General features: G+C 40.8%; 1 protein-coding gene across 1 annotated transcript in view; it reads right to left on the minus strand.

The window, feature by feature from the left end:
• Positions 1–2,471: 2,471 nt before the first annotated feature.
• Positions 2,472–18,276, minus strand: part of mettl8 (methyltransferase 8, methylcytidine) — a 45,273-nt gene continuing 29,468 nt past the window's right edge. The window contains exons 8-10 of the mRNA XM_060929997.1: positions 10,524–10,630; positions 4,180–4,245; positions 2,472–3,112 (exon numbers count right to left, since the gene is read on the minus strand). Coding sequence (XP_060785980.1) covers positions 2,937–3,112; positions 4,180–4,245; positions 10,524–10,630 — 349 coding nt within the window. The 3' untranslated portion in view covers positions 2,472–2,936. The remainder of the gene's footprint in view (positions 3,113–4,179; positions 4,246–10,523; positions 10,631–18,276) is intronic.

The following is an 18,276-nucleotide window of genomic DNA, read 5'->3' on the forward strand; positions in this document are numbered from 1 at the left end:
AATTGAATGTGAATGGAGAGTTCAAAAGTAGTTGTTCAGAGGATGTAAAAGACAGCATGTCAGCTCTAATAACAGTAACCAACGTCTTACCAACAAAGATTCAATAAATGTTAGACATTAAGAGTTTAACAGCACCTAGAGAAGTTTGGTGATTGTGTGATTAAAGCTAGATGTAATTCAGCAATTAAAGCACAAAAACATACACTTGTGTTCAAAATAATAGCAGTCCAACACGACTAACCAGATCAATCACTGTTTTTGGTGGAAATTATATTACTACATGGCAAATAATTTACCAGTAGGTGTAGTAGAGTCATAGAAAACCAACAGACCCAACATTCATGATATGCATGCTCCTGAGTCTGTGTAATCGAATAATTAAGTGAAAGGGACATGTTCAAAATAATAGCAGTGTGGAGTTTAATTAGTGAGATCATTCATTCTGTGAAAAAACAGGTGTCAATCAGGTGGCTTTAATTTAAGGATGAAGCCAGCACATGTTGTACATGCATTTCTCTCTGAAAACCTGAGAAACATGGGTCATTCCAGACATTGTTCAGAAGAACAGCGTGCTTTGATTAAAACGTTGATTGGAGAGGTAAAACGTATACTGTAAAGAAGTGCAGAAAATGATAGGCTGCTCAGCTAAAATGATCTCCAGTGCTTTAAAATGGACAGCAAAACCAGAGAGACGTGGAAGAAAACAGAAGACTACCATTCGAATGGATCGAAGAATAGCCAGAATGGCAAAGACTCAGCCAATGATCAGCTCCAGGGTGATCAAAGACGGTCTGAAGTTACCTGTGAGTACTGTGACAATTAGAAGATGCCTGTGTGAAGCTAATCTATCGGCAAGAAGCCCCCGCAAAGTTCCACTGTTAAAAAAAAGACGTGCTGAAGAGGATACAATTTGCCAAAGAACACATCAACTGGCCTAAAGAGAAATGGAAAAACATTTTGTGGACTGATGAAAGTAAAATTGTTCTTTTTGGGTCCAAGAGCCGCAGACAGTTTTTCAGACGACCCCCAAACACTGAATTCAAGCCACAGTACACTCTGAAGACAGTGAAGCATGGTGGTGCAAGCATCATGATATGGGGATGCTTCTCTTACTATGGTGTTGGGCCCATTTATTGCATACCAGGGATCATGGACCAGTTTGTGTATATCAAAATACTTGAAGAGGTCATGTTGCCTTATGCTGAAGAGGAAATGCCCTTGAAATGGGTGTTTCAACAAGACAACGACCCCCAAACACACCAGTAAGCGAGCAGCATCAGGGTTCAAGACCAACAAAATGAAAGTTATGGAGTGGCCAGCCCAATCCCCGGACCTTAATCCGATAGAAAACTTGTGGGGTGACATCAAAAATGCTGTTTCTGAGGCAAAACCAAGAAATGCAGAGGAATTGTGGAATGTTGTCAAATCATCCTGGGCTGGAATACCTGTTCACAGGTGCCAGAAGTTCTCAGAAACCGTGGTTATACAACTAAATATTAGTTTAGTGATTCACAGGAATACTAAATCCTTAAGATTTTTTCAGTTTATACAGTAAATATTTGGAGTTTGTAATGAAAAATGCAGACACTGCTATTTTTTTGAACAGCCCAATGTTCATTTTTCTTCATTTTCTGTAAAGTAATTAAAATATTGATACATTTTTCTTCATGTTTTGATGTAGAATATAATGTGCATTGTTCCCAATGCATGGAAATAAAAACTATTATAAGGATTTTGAGCTTTACTCATGTTTTTAAACACACTGCTATTATTTTGAACACAACTGTACATGCCTCTTACAATAAGCAATGTACAAAATAAATAAAATTCTTGAATTTTAGGACTAAATTATGAACAGAATTCTTGAAAACATTTGTAAATATATGTGTTTAACATAACCACAACTATGGGCTGTAAATTGTAGAAGTAACACATTGTGTTTTCAAATCACAAAAGTGGTTCCAGCCTTCCCCAATTCACTAATAATGTAAAAATCAAAACCCTACAGTAAGTCATCTAAAAAGAAAAAAAAAAAGCATGTTTTGGTGCTGTATTCACATGAATCACAGGATTCCTAACTGCAGCCCTAAGGACACATTGTCCTGCTGAGTTCTGAAGTTTTCCTCACTGGCATCCCACTCATGAAGAGCTTGGTAATTAGCTGATTAGGTGGAATCCACCGAGTTGGCAGTTTGGGGAAATATTCAAACTCTGCAGGGCAGAGGGTCCCCAAGACTCAAGTTAAAAACCTTTCTTCTCATTATTGTTTGCAAAAATATATCAATAAAGGCTTGACGTATCAGACTAAGGAGTAAGAGAGTACCATCTCTGAGAAATGTAAATATACAATTACAACAACTTCAATGGGTTAAAGTTACAAACTAATATCTATTCAATAGCTATTCTCCTGCAGCTTCAGGTTTTCTTACAAGAAGTTTTCTAAACACCTTTGACAACATTGTCAAGATTTATTATAAACGCTTTATGACTACAAACATATTTTCACAAAACAGTCCAAAGCTCTGCATCCCAACAGGAATCAAAAAGGCATTCAGAGCTTCAACTGACACAAAAGACAGTCATTAAGACAGACAGCACGTTCAAGGTGCTTGCCTTGAAACTCGATATTAATTTGGTAGAGGTGTGTGATGGTTGTTGTCAGTCTTTATTCACATAAATAAAATAACACATTAGTAAAATAATCATGTATTTGGCAAACTATAGTATTGAATTTGAAAAATCAGTTAAACGATCCCTTACATTGACTTTTCTCATTGAAATCCATCTCATGGACAGTTCTTCACTTAATACCCCCTTTTACACCACTCACTGACAGACAATCAATTCAGACAAACCACGAAAACCATGTCTGTATTTTCATCAGTAACTTTATGTCCATATACGCTTATGTGCTTCCACATAAGCAATCCCAGTGGTCAACATGGTGTTGAGTGGTCTAGGATATTGGTACACGTGAAAGGTTTTCGATACTTGCTCTGCATCCACACTCTATGCATCACCACTTTCTTTCCCCGGTTCACCTGAAGTCTCCTATCTTCCAGGTTCTGAACCTCCTCTAACCCGGCATTCGTGAACAAACGATGGACCTCATCTACAAAACAGCAAAGACGTCATCCTTCTTCTGTGCACACAATCAGAATTTCAAATCTTCATGAGGAATTACTGTCTAATAGAAATAAACATCAACACCACTACACAGTGCCAGTCAAAAGTTTGGACGCACCACCTAATTCGGTGTTTTTTCTTTATTTTTATTAATTTAAAAAGTCACTTCATGTCTTGAAGTAATGATAGCTGTCGTTTCTGTTTACTTAGTTGAGTGGTTTTTTGACATAATATGGATTACTGCAGTTGTGGAATAGGGCCATTTACTGTATTTTTATGATTTATTATTTACTGTTTGATCTCAAACACATTAAGGCGGCAAAATTTTCCACTAATTAACTTTTGACGAGGCACCTCATCTCATCTCATTATCTCTAGCCACTTTATCCTTCTACAGGGTCGCAGGCAAGCCGGAGCCTATCCCAGCTGACTACGGGCGAAAGGCGGGGTACACCCTGGACAAGTCGCCAGGTCATCACAGGGCTGACACATAGACACAGACAACCATTCACACTCACATTCACACCTACGGTCAATTTAGAGTCACCAGTTAACCTAACCTGCATGTCTTTGGACTGTGGGGGAAACCGGAGCACCCAGAGGAAACCCACGCAGACACGGGGAGAACATGCAAACTCCACACAGAAAGGCCCTCGCCGGCCCCGGGGCTCGAACCCAGGACCTTCTTGCTGTGAGGCGACAGCGCTAACCACTACACCACCGTTTGACGAGGCACCTGTTAATTGAAAAGCATTCCAGGTGACTACCTCATGAAGCTGGTTAAGAGAATGCTAATAGTGTGCAAAGTGTCATCAAGGTAAACGCTGGCTACTTTGAAGAATCTAAAATATGAAACGTATTTTTTTTGTTTACTACATAATTTCATATATGTTGTAATTTCGTAGCTCTGATGTCTTCAGTATTGTTCTACAACGTAGAAAATAGTCAAAATACAGAAAAACCTATGAATGAACAGGTGTGTCCAAACTTTTGCCTGGTACTGTACATGCAGATTTTAAGTTTCAGAGCAGGAACATTGCATCAAAAAGGTACCTTTCATAAAAAAATACACACAGGTTCCATCTTGTCGTGTGTAGAAATTTTCAGACAAACACTGTCCTGTAACAGCAGGATACGATAGTTATAAAAGTGTCATCCATGCATGTGGAAAAGGTAAGAACAAACAGAATTTTGGATTAATCCACAAAGTTTGTCGATTAATTGTCTATAAAAGCAGCTCTGACACTCAGTGCATTTACATGCACATCCAAATCGAGCTACTGTCGGTAATCGAGCTAAGGGTCCCAGCAGGGGTGCCAGAGAAATCCAATCCTACATGCACACAAGGAAATCAAGCTATTGTGTGAGGTACATTGTGCACCCGAGCCACAGGTGGCGCTACACGCCCCATCGTGTTGGTACACTTCCGGTTGTCGTCATGAAGAAGAGCTATTCAAGAGTATAAACAAAGTTATCAGTTCCGTGTTCACAAGAAGAACGACGATGAGGACAGCAACATCGAGAGATGTTGTTCCTCCTGACCTCTTCTGCTGCTCGCTACTACTACTGTTGTCATGCCGACCGAGGCTGTTGTGTTTCCCGCTTGTGGTCTCGTCACTCATCACTTCCGGAAGGGGCAGTGCTGAAGTAAGTAGCTTGACTACGTAGCTCGATAGGGTTTACATGCACTAAGTAGCTCGGCTACAATCGCATAATCTAGGTCGCGTAGCTCGATTACGAGAAATCCAGTTCGGTTCGATTTCAGCCGAGCTAAGGTGTTTCCATGGCATTTAGAACTTCGATTTCAGTCGAGCTACGGCAGAAATTCAATTTTCTCTATGTGCATGTAAACGCACTGAGTAATGCCATAAATAATTCAAATCACAGGTTGATATTCATGTACAAATTCTAATACATTATTGTTTCTATAGTAATTCATTCACACTCAGTGCGTTTACATGCACATAGAGAAAATCGAATTTCTGCCGTAGCTCGACTGAAATCGAAGTTCTAAATGCCATGGAAACACCTTAGCTCGGCTGAAATCGAACCGAACTGGATTTCTCGTAATCGAGCTACGCGACCTAGATTATGCGACTGTAGCCGAGCTACTTAGTGCATGTAAACCCTATTGAGCTACGTAGTCGAGCTGCTTACTTCAGCACTGCCCCTTCCCAAAGTGACGAGTGACGAGACCACAAGCGGGAAACACAACAGCCTCGGTCGGCATGACAACAGTAGTAGTAGAGAGCAGCAGAAGAGGTCAGGAGGAACAACATCTCTCGATGTTGCTGTCCTTGTCGTCGTTCTTCTTGTGAACACGGAACTGATAACTTTGTTTATACTCTTGAATAGCTCTTCTTCATGACGACAACCGGAAGTGTACCAACACGATGGGGCGTGTAGCGCCACCTGTGGCTCGGGTGCACAATGTACCTCACACAATAGCTCGATTTCCTTGTGTGCATGTAGGATTGGATTTCTCTGGCACCCCTGCTGGGACCCTTAGCTTGATTACCGACAGTAGCTCGATTTGGATGTGCATGTAAACGCACTGATTGACTTGCATGCTGGATGCTCTATATAATCTCAGGCTGATAAGAGATTGTTAAATAACTACAAGTTTTACTCAAAGAAAAATGTTGGTTGATATGGTGAAGGTTTCTATTAGGAGACATTTCTTTAACATTTATGCACTGCAAAAAAATTTTAAACTGAATTTGAGGAGAAAATTACTTAATACTATTGAAATTATCTTGCCGCATGGACAGATATTTTTACTTGATAAGACATCTTGGAATAAGTTGGTTGCAATCTAGAACCAGGTTTAATAATCTCAGAATTGGTGTCTTGTATTCTTCCAATAGAAAATGCTAGATTGTTTCAACTATTTTCAAGATATTTTCACTTGCTAAGATATCATTTTTTGCAGTGTGGAAGGAGTCTCGGGTGTCAGCACTTCAGGACAGATGACTTGCTTGTGCTTTCTGGGCTCTCAGTAATATGACAAGTTTATTAACTTAAACAGAAAGAAAACATAAGGAACAACTGTTTACAGCTTTTATAAAGTAAGTGATAACAGGCACTAACTTGTTTAATGGATGTTCCAGAACAATAAATGTAACTACAATTGTTAAACATAATGATGGGCTGTTACTTAAATTAATTAAGAGTAAAAGGTTGTTGTGGTATAAGAGGAATAAAACACTACAGGAGTGTGCTGTTATGTACATGATCATCTTCAGGGTGGTTGTTAGTTAATTTGCTATAACAGCATGTCTGTGCTCTTTAATTGCTTTCATATACAGAGAGATACTTCCACTTACATTGGAAAGATAATGTATTTCAGTTACTTAGAAGAGTCAACAATGTCAATTTTCCTCTCTATATAAGATGGGGTTACAATACTAATGTGGGTATAACCAATATTATTCTATCGACATTCACTGGATATGAGCAATCGCGCGCTCTGATTGGCTACTCTACTACTAGGCTATCAGCTCATATACTGTGAGTAGAGAAAAACAAAATGGTGGAGCGCATCAAGTCAGATATATCACTTTGTTATTACCGTAAAATACCAAATAATAGCCCGGGCGATTATTTGTCTCAATCACGTAAGAGACCCGGCGCGTATTAGAGACTAGGCGGCTATTTGGAACAGGCGATTAATTCCTTCTTCACAAACACCTTCCCCAAAATCTACCTCAAAACGGGGAAAAAAAAAATCATTCTCAGATAGGCCTACTTTTAACCAGTATAACTTACAGTTTGTTTAGAGTTAGATTACAGATAGCACGGTGCCGACTTCGGGGAATTTTGAAGACGCAGAATGCATCTTCGCATGGCACAGTCGGGGTGGATAAAGGATAAATCACACACCTTTTCCTGTTAATGACTAGTTAAGCGCATGCTTTACAAAATAATCAAGAAACCACACCATTGTCTGTGCACAGCACTGTGATTTAATTACTCTGCAAAGTTATGGTCACTTGCTATCACCCTCACCCATGCAGCCTCCACCCTTTGCGCTTCGCGATGTCTGTCAATCTGAAATTGCATGGAGGGCGCGACGTTGAAGCAACATAATTAGGGTGCAAAGTGTCAAACCAAAGGGTTTTTTCTTATGCTGAAAAATAAGTGACCTGCAGTGGCTACATACTGTCATCTTGCATTCTCACGTTTCTCTCCAAGACGTCTCCCTATTTGGCCGATATGAGCCTATTCCCCGAGTGAGTTGGTACGGTGGCTCGACCCCGTAGAAAACTTAAAGTTCGGATGAAAGTTAGTTGAATAGGTTACTGACTTGTAGGCCTACATGTTGCCTGCCTGACGCGTGCTTCTGCCCAACTTGCACGACAGATTACTTGTTGAAAAGGCCCCTTGGATTAGATTGGCCGCGAGCAGACTGAAATGCATGTTAGAACGCTCTCACCTTTTTTGTAAAGCGTCTTCCAGATCCGAATGGGTAAGGGCAAGTGAAATGGTATAAGGTCTTTAATAAAACTCAGTGTGTGCTTTGACGCATGCATTCGGCAATTTAGGTCGTTTAACAGAAGCAGCAGTCCAACCTTGGAAACCCACAGTCCTCAATGTCACCACACACGCTGGCTTTCGTTGGGTATACCCAAAGGGGTGGCTAAGACATCTGTCAAAAGTTACGGAGTTGCATTCCTCAAGAAATATTACGGTAGACCAAGATTATAACATTGAAATGGCATGTTTATTATCACGTAACAAAATGTTGTAAACAGTATTATAGAAATAATTTCATTCATTCATTCATTCATTCATTCATTCATTCATTCATATTGTTTCGGTAGAAAACTATGCAATGCAAAATCGTTTAAACACCAGAAAACCAGAAAAGTGCTGGGCCTCAAGATTCTAGATAGAACGTTCGGACGCTTTTTTTTTTTTTTAGACCCCGGCGAGTATTCGGAACCGGCCTTTATTTGTCACAACACACGCGTACACCCGGCCGTTAAAGGGAACTCGGCGGTTAATTGGAACTCGGCTATTATTTGGTATTTTACGGTATTTAAAAGAAATAGAAATGGCTAAAATAATATAGGTGTTGTCCCGCCCAATATCTCCCGTTCCACACTCCAGCCCAGTCAGTGGCGGTAATGCACCTTTAAGTTGGTTTGCAAACCACCAAAAAATCCTAAGGAAGAAGAAGAAAATGACGGCGCGTGTTGCTGAACCAACAGAGGACAAAAAAAAATCTCTACTCAAAAACAAAACCCCAAAAAACACACAAAAAACCCCCAATAAAACATGGAATAAAAGTATTTGATGGTAAGAACATCTCTTTATTTTTCAAGAATTATTATTATAGCATTTTTCACAAATTGCTACTGTCATTTCACTGGTTTATTTACATTCTAAGCTGAATTGATTTTGTTGGACGTTCTGTATAAAATTTTTATTTATCGAATTTGCAAAAAATTAAAAATAAAAATGCTCCGTTTCTCAAAAGCCAGTGAATGTGGATAGAATAAAACCGTTATTCCATTTAATCTCATTGTACATGGCTTATAGCCAACTCAGCGCTACACACCACATCGGCTATCAGCTCATGCATGACTCGATTTTGAGGAATAACTTAAATATTCTCCGAGTACATTTCTATGTTTTCACATCTGTACACAGGGTGTGGAGTCCATTATTTGTTTCTCCTTTCATTTTTTTCCTTCCAGTGTCATGACAGAAAGGGAGTCACAGGATCTGCAGTATAAACTCTCAAATTGGATGTATTACTCCATCATACAAAGACCAATCAGATTTTTCAAATGGAACATAGTTGACAAACATACCTTAAAGTGAGACGACCTTTTGATTTCATAAAATCAGTGAAGTTAGTTCCCTCTGAAATTTGGTCATTGTGATATATGTTTATTTCTGTAATATCTCACAAAATATCAGGCCATTCTGTGGCTGGGAAGTTATTTAATTTGAGGGGATTCCCGAGCAAATAATGTGCAGGAAATCGCTCGCTTCATACAGTCAAGCAGACAGAGGAAGTCCATGTGCGCATGCGCAGGTTTACCTTGACCATGCACTGACAGTTACATCATTTTGTCACTAAACGAACAGCTGATCACACCGAGGTGCTCGCTGACCGCCGAGATTTATTGGTTTGGTCCTGCGTTTCCTTTCCTTCACAACACAACGTCTTTTCTTCTCGCTTTCCGTTACTGTAGTCGGTCTTTTACGTTTCCTTTGCACATTCACGTCCTCCATTTTTCTCTCCTGTTTCAAATTTGTATCCCACAATGCCTTGCGCGAACGGGGAAAGCCCACCACGTGATGCATGATGTAGTATCTTGAATTGGGTCATGGTGAAGCAGGAAAAAAATAGCAGAGAATTTAGGTCCTAAGTTCATTAATTTTTGTATTAAAAAAAACCTAATAAAATCAGAAGTCTGTGACTCGAATTCAGTAGCTTTCGGTCCATTATATAAAAATAGCTGGGTGTCAGGGAAAATTCTTTTTATGACCTACACTTGAAAAATCTGAAAGGCAGTCTACCTTTAATATACTGTAAATGATGCCTCTTTCAGACATGTCCTAAATAGGCTTTAAAGGAACAGTCCACCGTACTTCCATAATGAAATATGCTCTTATCTGAATTGAGACGAGCTGCTCCGTACCTCTCCGAGCTTTGCGCGACCTCCCAGTCAGTCAGACGCAGTCAGATGCGCTGTCACTCCTGTTAGCAATGTAGCTAGGCTCAGCATGGCCAATGGTATTTTTTGGGGCTGTAGTTAGATGCGACCAAACTCTTCCGCATTTTTCCTGTTTACATAGGTTTATATGACCAGTGATGTGAAACAAGTTCAGTTACACAAATTGAAACGTAGCGATTTTCTATGCTATGGAAAGTCCGCACTATAATGACAGGCGTACTAACACCTTCTGCGCGCTTCGACAGCGCATTGATACGGAGCTCAGATATCAATGCGCTGCCGAAGCGCGCAGAAGGTGTTAGTACGCCTGTCATTATAGTGCGGACTTTCCATAGCATAGAAAATCGCTACGTTTCAATTTGTGTAACTGAACTTGTTTCACATCACTGGTCATATAAACCTATGTAAACAGGAAAAATGCGGAAGAGTTTGGTCACATCTAACTACAGCCCCAAAAAATACCATTGGCCATGCTGAGCCTAGCTACATTGCTAACAGGAGTGACAGCGCATCTGACTGCGTCTGACTGACTGGGAGGTCGCGCAAAGCTCGGAGAGGTACGGAGCAGCTCGTCTCAATTCAGATAAGAGCATATTTCATTATGGAAGTACGGTGGACTGTTCCTTTAATTTAACAATTAGTGATTGCACGTTCAAAAGCATAAATTTGTGCCTCAGACTCTACACCTTGACTAGCATAAAATACCTTTTTTGAATCGCAGTTGAGCCAGATCATATCTGCCATAATCTCTGAACAGGATGATTCCGCCATGCTTCAGGTAGCCTGCCAGGCAATTAAGCACTCTCTGCATCCTGCTGGGACAGATACAGCAATAAGCATACCCACTCATGAAGTAGATAGATAACATTAATGTTGTTCTTCCTGATTTAAATTCAATCATAAAATCAGAACACAGTTAGGTTACAAGAACCCCACAAATCTGTCATAACAGACCTTCTGAATGAAGAGGAACTCCAACTTTTCAAGTTTCAGCAAAATTTGTTAACTGAGAAGTACAACATTGTAGAACTCATGCAGCTTGCCAAACATACAAAATCAAAATGTTCACAATGGTAGTGGTTTAAAGCCTGTAAAAGCAACCTTACATAGATCAATTATACAAAAGAGCTAAATATGCCTTTTTCAGATATGGAACAAAGTGGTCAGGAGGGGAATAAGCCTCACACGGTCGTGGAAACTCGCTCACCACAAAAAAAGAGCCAAAGGTCAAGGAGTTGCAGAAAATACACTTTTATTGAATCAAACAACAAAAGCCGAGTCGGTCTGCAGAATGATTTCTCAACAATGACAGAATTTCTCATTTCATACAGTTCTACAACATCATAGTTCACACCAATTTTCATACTGCCAACAATCTCATTGGCTGACATTTCACATCAACCAGATTTCCACCAATAGTTTCTATTGGTCAGTGCATCTTATTACTCATACAGCGTAACCACCAATATTTCCAAGCTGTCAACAACACGATTCAAAAATAACTAAAATAAACATGACTTAATAGCAGGGCGGCACAGTGGTGTAGTGGTTAGCACCGTCGCCTCACAGCAAGAAGGTCCTGGGTTCGAGCCCAGCGGCCAGCGAGGGCCTTTCTGTGTGGAGTTTGCATGTTCTCCCCGTGTCTGTGTGGGTTTCCTCCGGGTGCTCCGGTTTCCCCCACAGTCCAAAGACATGCAGGTTAGGCTAATTGGTGGCTCTAACTTGACCGTAGGTGTGAATGTGAGTGTGAATGGTTGTTTGTCTCTATGTGTCAGCCCTGCGATGACCTGGTGACTTGTCCAGGGTGTACCCTGCCTCTCGCCCATAGTCAGCTGGGATAGGCTCCAGCTTACCTATGGCTATAGATAATGGATGGATGGACTTAATAGCTCATGATACTTGGCAAAAACAGCAGTTAACTTAAACTTATTTTACTTGCTAACTTTAACAATCATTCTTAATTTATTACTTTAATACAATCAACTTCACTTATTCTTAATAAAATCAACATGTCCCCACTGTCAGGAGTAGGGTTCCATTGGGGTGTCTGCCTCAGGGCTCCACTGCAGGCACTTGGGTCCCTTTTTTAGTAGGGTGGTGAGTGGGGCAGTGACAGAGCTGAAGCCCCTGATGAATCACCGATAGAAGTTGGCAAATCCCAGGAAACACTGGAGTTCTTTGACAGTAGTGGGGGTTAGCCTGGCTAACGCGACTTCAAAGCTCTCCGAGCATTTGGTCTGGCCAAGCTATTAAGCCAAACCGTTTCCCAGAGCCCGTGGTTGACCCACCTACCTGAAATGCCTCAGTTTGCTACTGGTCGAAGCCAGAAAAGGCTGTGACGAAGCTTAAACCAATCACATCACTCTTTCCTCTGACGTATGTGACGCGACGGGGCTAACTGGTAGATTAAACTCTTACCGAAGCCGGTCGGGAGCAAGGCGAAAACATCCTTCCTTTCAATAAATACCTCCAGGGCTGCTCTTTGCTCCGTTTTCAATGAGAACTTCCCGTTGAATGCTTTCAGTACAGCATCTACCGCTGTGTTAAAGGCTTGCCGCTGCTCCATGTTCGTGATGTGAATGAAGCGCTTCCGGCATGGATTCTGTAAACAATTTATGGCTTCCGGTCGCAGTTCTACTACGTCACTGCCTTGAACACGCCTCTACCCAGGGCCGTTGGAGATGCTCAAAGTTGATTGGTTCCCGATTTTTCGGGAGCTTGGAAATGCTGTAGATAGCCTGCCTGGCCAGACTAAGCTCGGAACAGGCCCTCGTGTTGCGTCACGCTTAGGATGGGCGGGCCCAGGCTAAGTGGGGGTAGGCCATGTAGTAACTGCTGTCTTGGTCCACACTGATGATGTAGCCCAGGAAGGAAATTTGAGTGACATGGAACTCACTTTCTCTGCTTTCACAAACAGGTGATTGTTCAGTAATGTAGCTGGGACCTCTCTGATGTGGGCCTCATGCCTTTCTTGGTCTGGAGAGTAGATAAGGATATTGTCTATATCAGCAATGACGTGAGTGGTGGTCAGTTCCGGAGGAGGTTATCGAGTCAGATGGACATGTTGAGGAGTGAGTCCAAGGTGGCTTGTTCATCTCGACATGCTAGTTCAGCGAGAACTTTAGGGTTGAGCCCTTGACGAAATGCTGCTTTGAGGGCTGACTCGTTCCATCCGTTTCCAGCTGTGAGTGTGCGGAACTACAGTGCATATTCCACAACTTGTCTCCTCTCTTGCTTAATAGAGAGCAGCTGTTTGCCGACCTCCAATTCTTCATGACTGTGATCATAGACCCATCGAAACTGTTCAATGAAGCACTCATAAGAGGCTCACTGCCCTTCTCCCACCCCACGTTTCCCCAATTGAGCACTTTCCCAGTGAGCAGGTTGATAAACTGGGCTATTTTCTGCCGATCTGTGGTACCTATTTAGGCTGTGAAGAACAGGAAGCATTGCAGCAGGAATCACTTGCAGTCAGATACTCCTCCTAAGAACTTATCAGGTCATGAGGTAAGTGTGCTGGAGTTCATAACTGGCACTGGGAGTGCTAGGAGCGCCTGTGAAACAGCAGTGGTGAGTTGGGAAATGCAGAAAACCATTTCACCCATATGCTGCTGTTGTTTTCCCAAGAGACACCCCTGTGCAGATAAAGTAGCATGCCTTCTTTCATCCACTGCATCCATGGTGATGGCGAAGTAATCCGTCAGGAATGCAGGCAACAGATGGATGTAAAAGCAGCAGAGAGTTTGTTCAAGGCACAGCCAGCAAACAAATCCAAATTGTAGAGAAAAGGCAGAGTCAACAAGCAGGCAATGGTCAGGCGAGGCACAAACAGGATATCACGTAATGACAGAGCGTAAACCAAAAAGCAGAACTATATCAATAACCAGGAAATCAGCATGAGTAATAAGGCTTGGTAACGTCAGGTTAAGGAACACTGAGCATTTACTTCTCAAAGCGACTATGAAACTGAGTCCTTATATACATAGAGGTAATGAGGTGTGATTGGGAAAAGGTGTCAGCAATAATCAGTATTCCAGAGATGGAAAGCGGTGTGGTACAGTTGGTTATCATAGTCCGCGGCGGCCATATTTGGAGGCTGACGCGAACCCTGGGAAGCGGAGTCTTGAGTGCGAGCAGATGCAGACGTGACACCCACAACTAATGCTCCTCACTTCTCATACTTTATCGACCAAACACGTCAGTATGTGAATGCATGATTGAGAACGAACGATACGCAATTTAGGATGCCTTTGATAAAATGTAATACATTAACTTGCAAGACCGGCACACTGCATAATTAAAGCAATACAGAATACAGCGTGGACAATTGCTTGTTTCAGAGTGCACATCACTTGATTCAAAACGGTCTTAGCGAGGTCATTATGACATATGATAAAAATGCAGGTACAGAAGTGAGAACGATACACGATTTAAGAGGAAATAAGTCAGTATGACCTAGCAGAAAACAATCTCTCCATATAATCAACCTCAACTCCTTTAAAAGAAATAGCATACAAGTAGGCCAGTATAAAACATGATTTTGTACATGATTACACATGAAATATTCCATAACACCAATGTAACTACATATATTAGATTGCATATTTCTAATGCCAGATAACTTTCATTTACATAAATAAGGCAAATGATTACAATGAATTTGGACATTAAAAATGTCTAACAAACGTGGCAAATCGAAAATCCAAACTGTATCACTAATGACACATCTGACCTCATATCTACATAAACCAGCAGCTAATTACAAATATTTGGGATGTTACCTGATATGAGAAAACTGCACATTGGTCACATTTTTATTAAACATACCATTGCATTCAACTTTACATTATCTTACGCCTATTTGTTTTTTTCTGTGATTTTGAGGTTTTGATAAAACTCAAGTGACAAGGCAAACATGCTAATGTTTAAACATGCTTAACTATTAAAATGATTATTTTTATTATGGTGGCAGCACGGTGGCGTAGTGGTTAGCACTGTCCCCTCACAGAAAGAAGGTCCTGGGTTCGAGCCCTGTGGCCGGCGAGGGCCTTTCTGTGTGGAGTTTGCATGCTCTCCCCGTGTCTGTGTGGGTTTCCTCCGGGTGCTCCGGTTTCCCCCACAGTCCAAAGACATGCAGGTTAGGCTAACTGGTGGCTCTAAATTGACCGTAGGTGTGAATATGAGTGTAAATGATTGTTTTTCTCTATGTGTCAGCCCTGTGATGATCCAGGGTGTACCCCGCATCTCACCCATAGTCAGCTGGGATAGACTCCAGCTTGCCTGCCACCCTGCACAGGATAAGCGGTTACGGATGATGGATTTTAATAATGGTGGGTTGTGATTTCCATCACTGTAGCAAAATCCATCATTCTGTAATTTTGTTACAGAGGTAGAAATCACAACCCACTATTAATGAAGCTATTACTTTATCATTAATAAGCTAATAACTATAAGATATATAACTGATGAATTTAATCGAAACCTAAAAACACAAAAGCAAATAATCCTGTAAAATGAGAAGTAGAATCTAATGACAATTTTTCATAAAAACGTGTTCTGTGATTGGAGAATCATGTGCATGATGAATCAGTCATCATATCGTCAAGGTCATTCAACCGAAACTGCACTCTTAAAAGTGCATAACGACATATTGATGAGTATGGACAGACAGGAGGTCACTCTCCTAGTCCTGTTGGATCTCAGTGCAGCTTTTGATACCATTGAACATGACATCTTGCTTGACATCTTAGAATCTGATTTTGGTGTGGTCGGCAAAGCAAAGCAGTGGATCGCGTCTTTTTTATCCAGCAGGTCACAGAATGTTCTGATTGAAAACCTATGCTCCAAAAGCTTCAATCTGGATTGTGGGGTTCCTCAAGGCAGTTGTCTTGGACCTATACTGTTTATCCTTTATGCTAGTGGAATATTCAACACTGTCAAGAAACATCTTCCTAATGTCCACGCCTACACTGATGACACACAAATCTATCTTTCCTTCAAGCCTGCAACTCCATTAGTGGAAGAGGAGGCTTTGAAAGCGATTGAGCTTTGTTTCCGAAGTGCGAGCATGGATGGTTACTCATCGCCTGAAAATGAACGACTCAAAACCGGAATTCCTTGTCATCGGTTCTCGACAGCAACTTGAAAAGGTGAACGTTGATAGTGTTTCGGTTGGTGGATCAGAAATCAAGAGACTCTCACATGTTAGGAATTTGGGAGTATGTTTCGACGAAAATATGTCGATGAATGTCCACGTAAGCAAAGTTTGCAGCAAGGCATTCCGCGGTCTCTATTCCATCAAACAGATCAGACAGTATCTGACGGAAGACGCCTGCAAAGTGCTCATTCATGCCTTTGTAACGTCGCACCTGGATTATTGTAACTCTATTTTGTACCGTATTCCCCAGTATCAAGTCAACTGCCTACAACATATCATGAATGCTGCTGCACGTGTAGTACGCCTGGTGCCCAAGTAAGACCATATCACACCAGTTCTTATTGATCTTCACTGGTTACCGGTATTATTTAGAATCCGGTACAAAATACTTCTGCTTGTACACCACTGTATACAGCGGTCTCAAAAGTAGCCGGTCACCGGTGGCAAATCGCCGGCTATGGCTTGTTATGCCGCCGGCTATTGTCAGTCGAGTCACAAAATTTAATATTAAATATTTCTGACAGCAAAAAAAGTTGTGAACGTAAATTACATCCACTATGTCATGTATGTCCGTTGCTGCGTCAACTGTGTTTACATCCTCAACACGAGTGCAGCCATTACTGCCGCCTGTGTTGCCAGATTGCGCGTTTTCCCGCCCAATTTGGGCGGTTTTAAGTGCATTTTGGCGGGTTTTGAACATATTTTGGGCTGTAAAACGTCAGCAGTATCTGGCAACATATTTTTTTTTACTTAATACAAGAAATTAATGGATGCCAACGTTTTTGCCAAAATGGTATTTTATTTTCCATTGTTTAGGCAGCTTCAGCATCATACTGTGAGATTCTGTTCAAATTGTTTTTTTCTTCTATGAAGCCTGAGCCATTTATTTTATTAGTTTATAATTATTGTTTAATTTAGTCTTCAGGAGAGACTGCCTGCACACAGTACTAGTATTAATAGGTTTTTTTCTTACATGAAAGCTGAGGCATTTATATTATATTTTAAGGTAACTTCATGTTGTGCTGTGAGGTTCTCTGCACTTTAACTTTTGAACCAACAGGTGCATTTGGATAAGTAAAGCCTATTTTTCTGCATTTTTGTAGTCCTGGTAATCTTTTATATTGGTAAAGTTGTTTATAGGACCATTTCTCAGTGTCTGTTTTTTTAATCAATAGTTTTTCAGTAATAACTTAATATTTAACATATCACTCAATTTTAAACAACCCTTGCGCCTCCCCCATAGCCTCCAAAATTTCTGTGGGAAACACTGGCGTGCGTAACAACGCTAATCAAGCTTAAGCTAGATGACCCGCCTCAAATACCCGTCCCGGGTAAATGTTATCCCAATTTTAGATGACCTGTTCCAAACCATCCCGCCCCATGAAAAATTCATACTTGCATATCTCTCTCTATATCTATCTATCTATCTATCTATCTATCTATCTATCTATCTATCTATCTATCTATCTATCTATCTATCTATCTATCTATCTATCTATCTATACTGTATATCCCTGCACGCTTTGCGTGCATCATGTCTGCCGCTGGCAGACATTTTACCATTTTGCACCCTGCTGTAAATTATTTGTACCCTGCTATTCTCCCAAACTTTGAAGCCCCTGGTATATATGGGACTGCTCCAGTCTATTTGAAGTCTTTGCTCTCTCACAGTCAATCGTCGTACAACCTACGATCAAGTAAAATTATGGTATTAGTTGTTCCGAAGACAAACTGTAAAACCTTTGGCAACAAGGCATTTGCTCATGCAGGCCCAGAACTGTGGAACACTTTACCACCCCTCATCCGAGGGATAAAGGGATTAAATGACTTCAAACTGGCCCTAAAAACACATCTCTTTCGTCTTGCATACCAGTTGTGACTTGGATAATTTTTTATATAGAACTTGTTTTATGTATTTATTTTTTATTTACTTTTGATTGTTTTGTGACTGTATCAGCGCTTTAGAATATGTATCATAGTTTTAGCGCTTTATAAATAAATATTATTATTAATATTATTATTATTATCATCATAGAAAACAAGTTTTTAAATGATTAAAAAATACATAAGGAAAGTAAAGAAATGTTTTCATGGGTAACTAATTTATCTTTAGCTGATTATTGAAGAGTCCCAAGTCTACATTTAAAGACAGCTAAGGACTGAGCTGTTTAGACAGCTAAGAGGAGTTCCTCTCATAACCCGGACACAGTGCAGAAGTGATGTACAGCAATCTACAGCAGCTTGCTCTGTGAAGAGAGCCATCACGTTCAGTTACACAGAGCAGGCTGCCTGAGCTTCCTG

This window comes from Neoarius graeffei, chromosome 9 (assembly GCF_027579695.1).
Source record: "Neoarius graeffei isolate fNeoGra1 chromosome 9, fNeoGra1.pri, whole genome shotgun sequence".
Classification (NCBI taxonomy): Eukaryota; Metazoa; Chordata; class Actinopteri; order Siluriformes; family Ariidae; genus Neoarius; species Neoarius graeffei.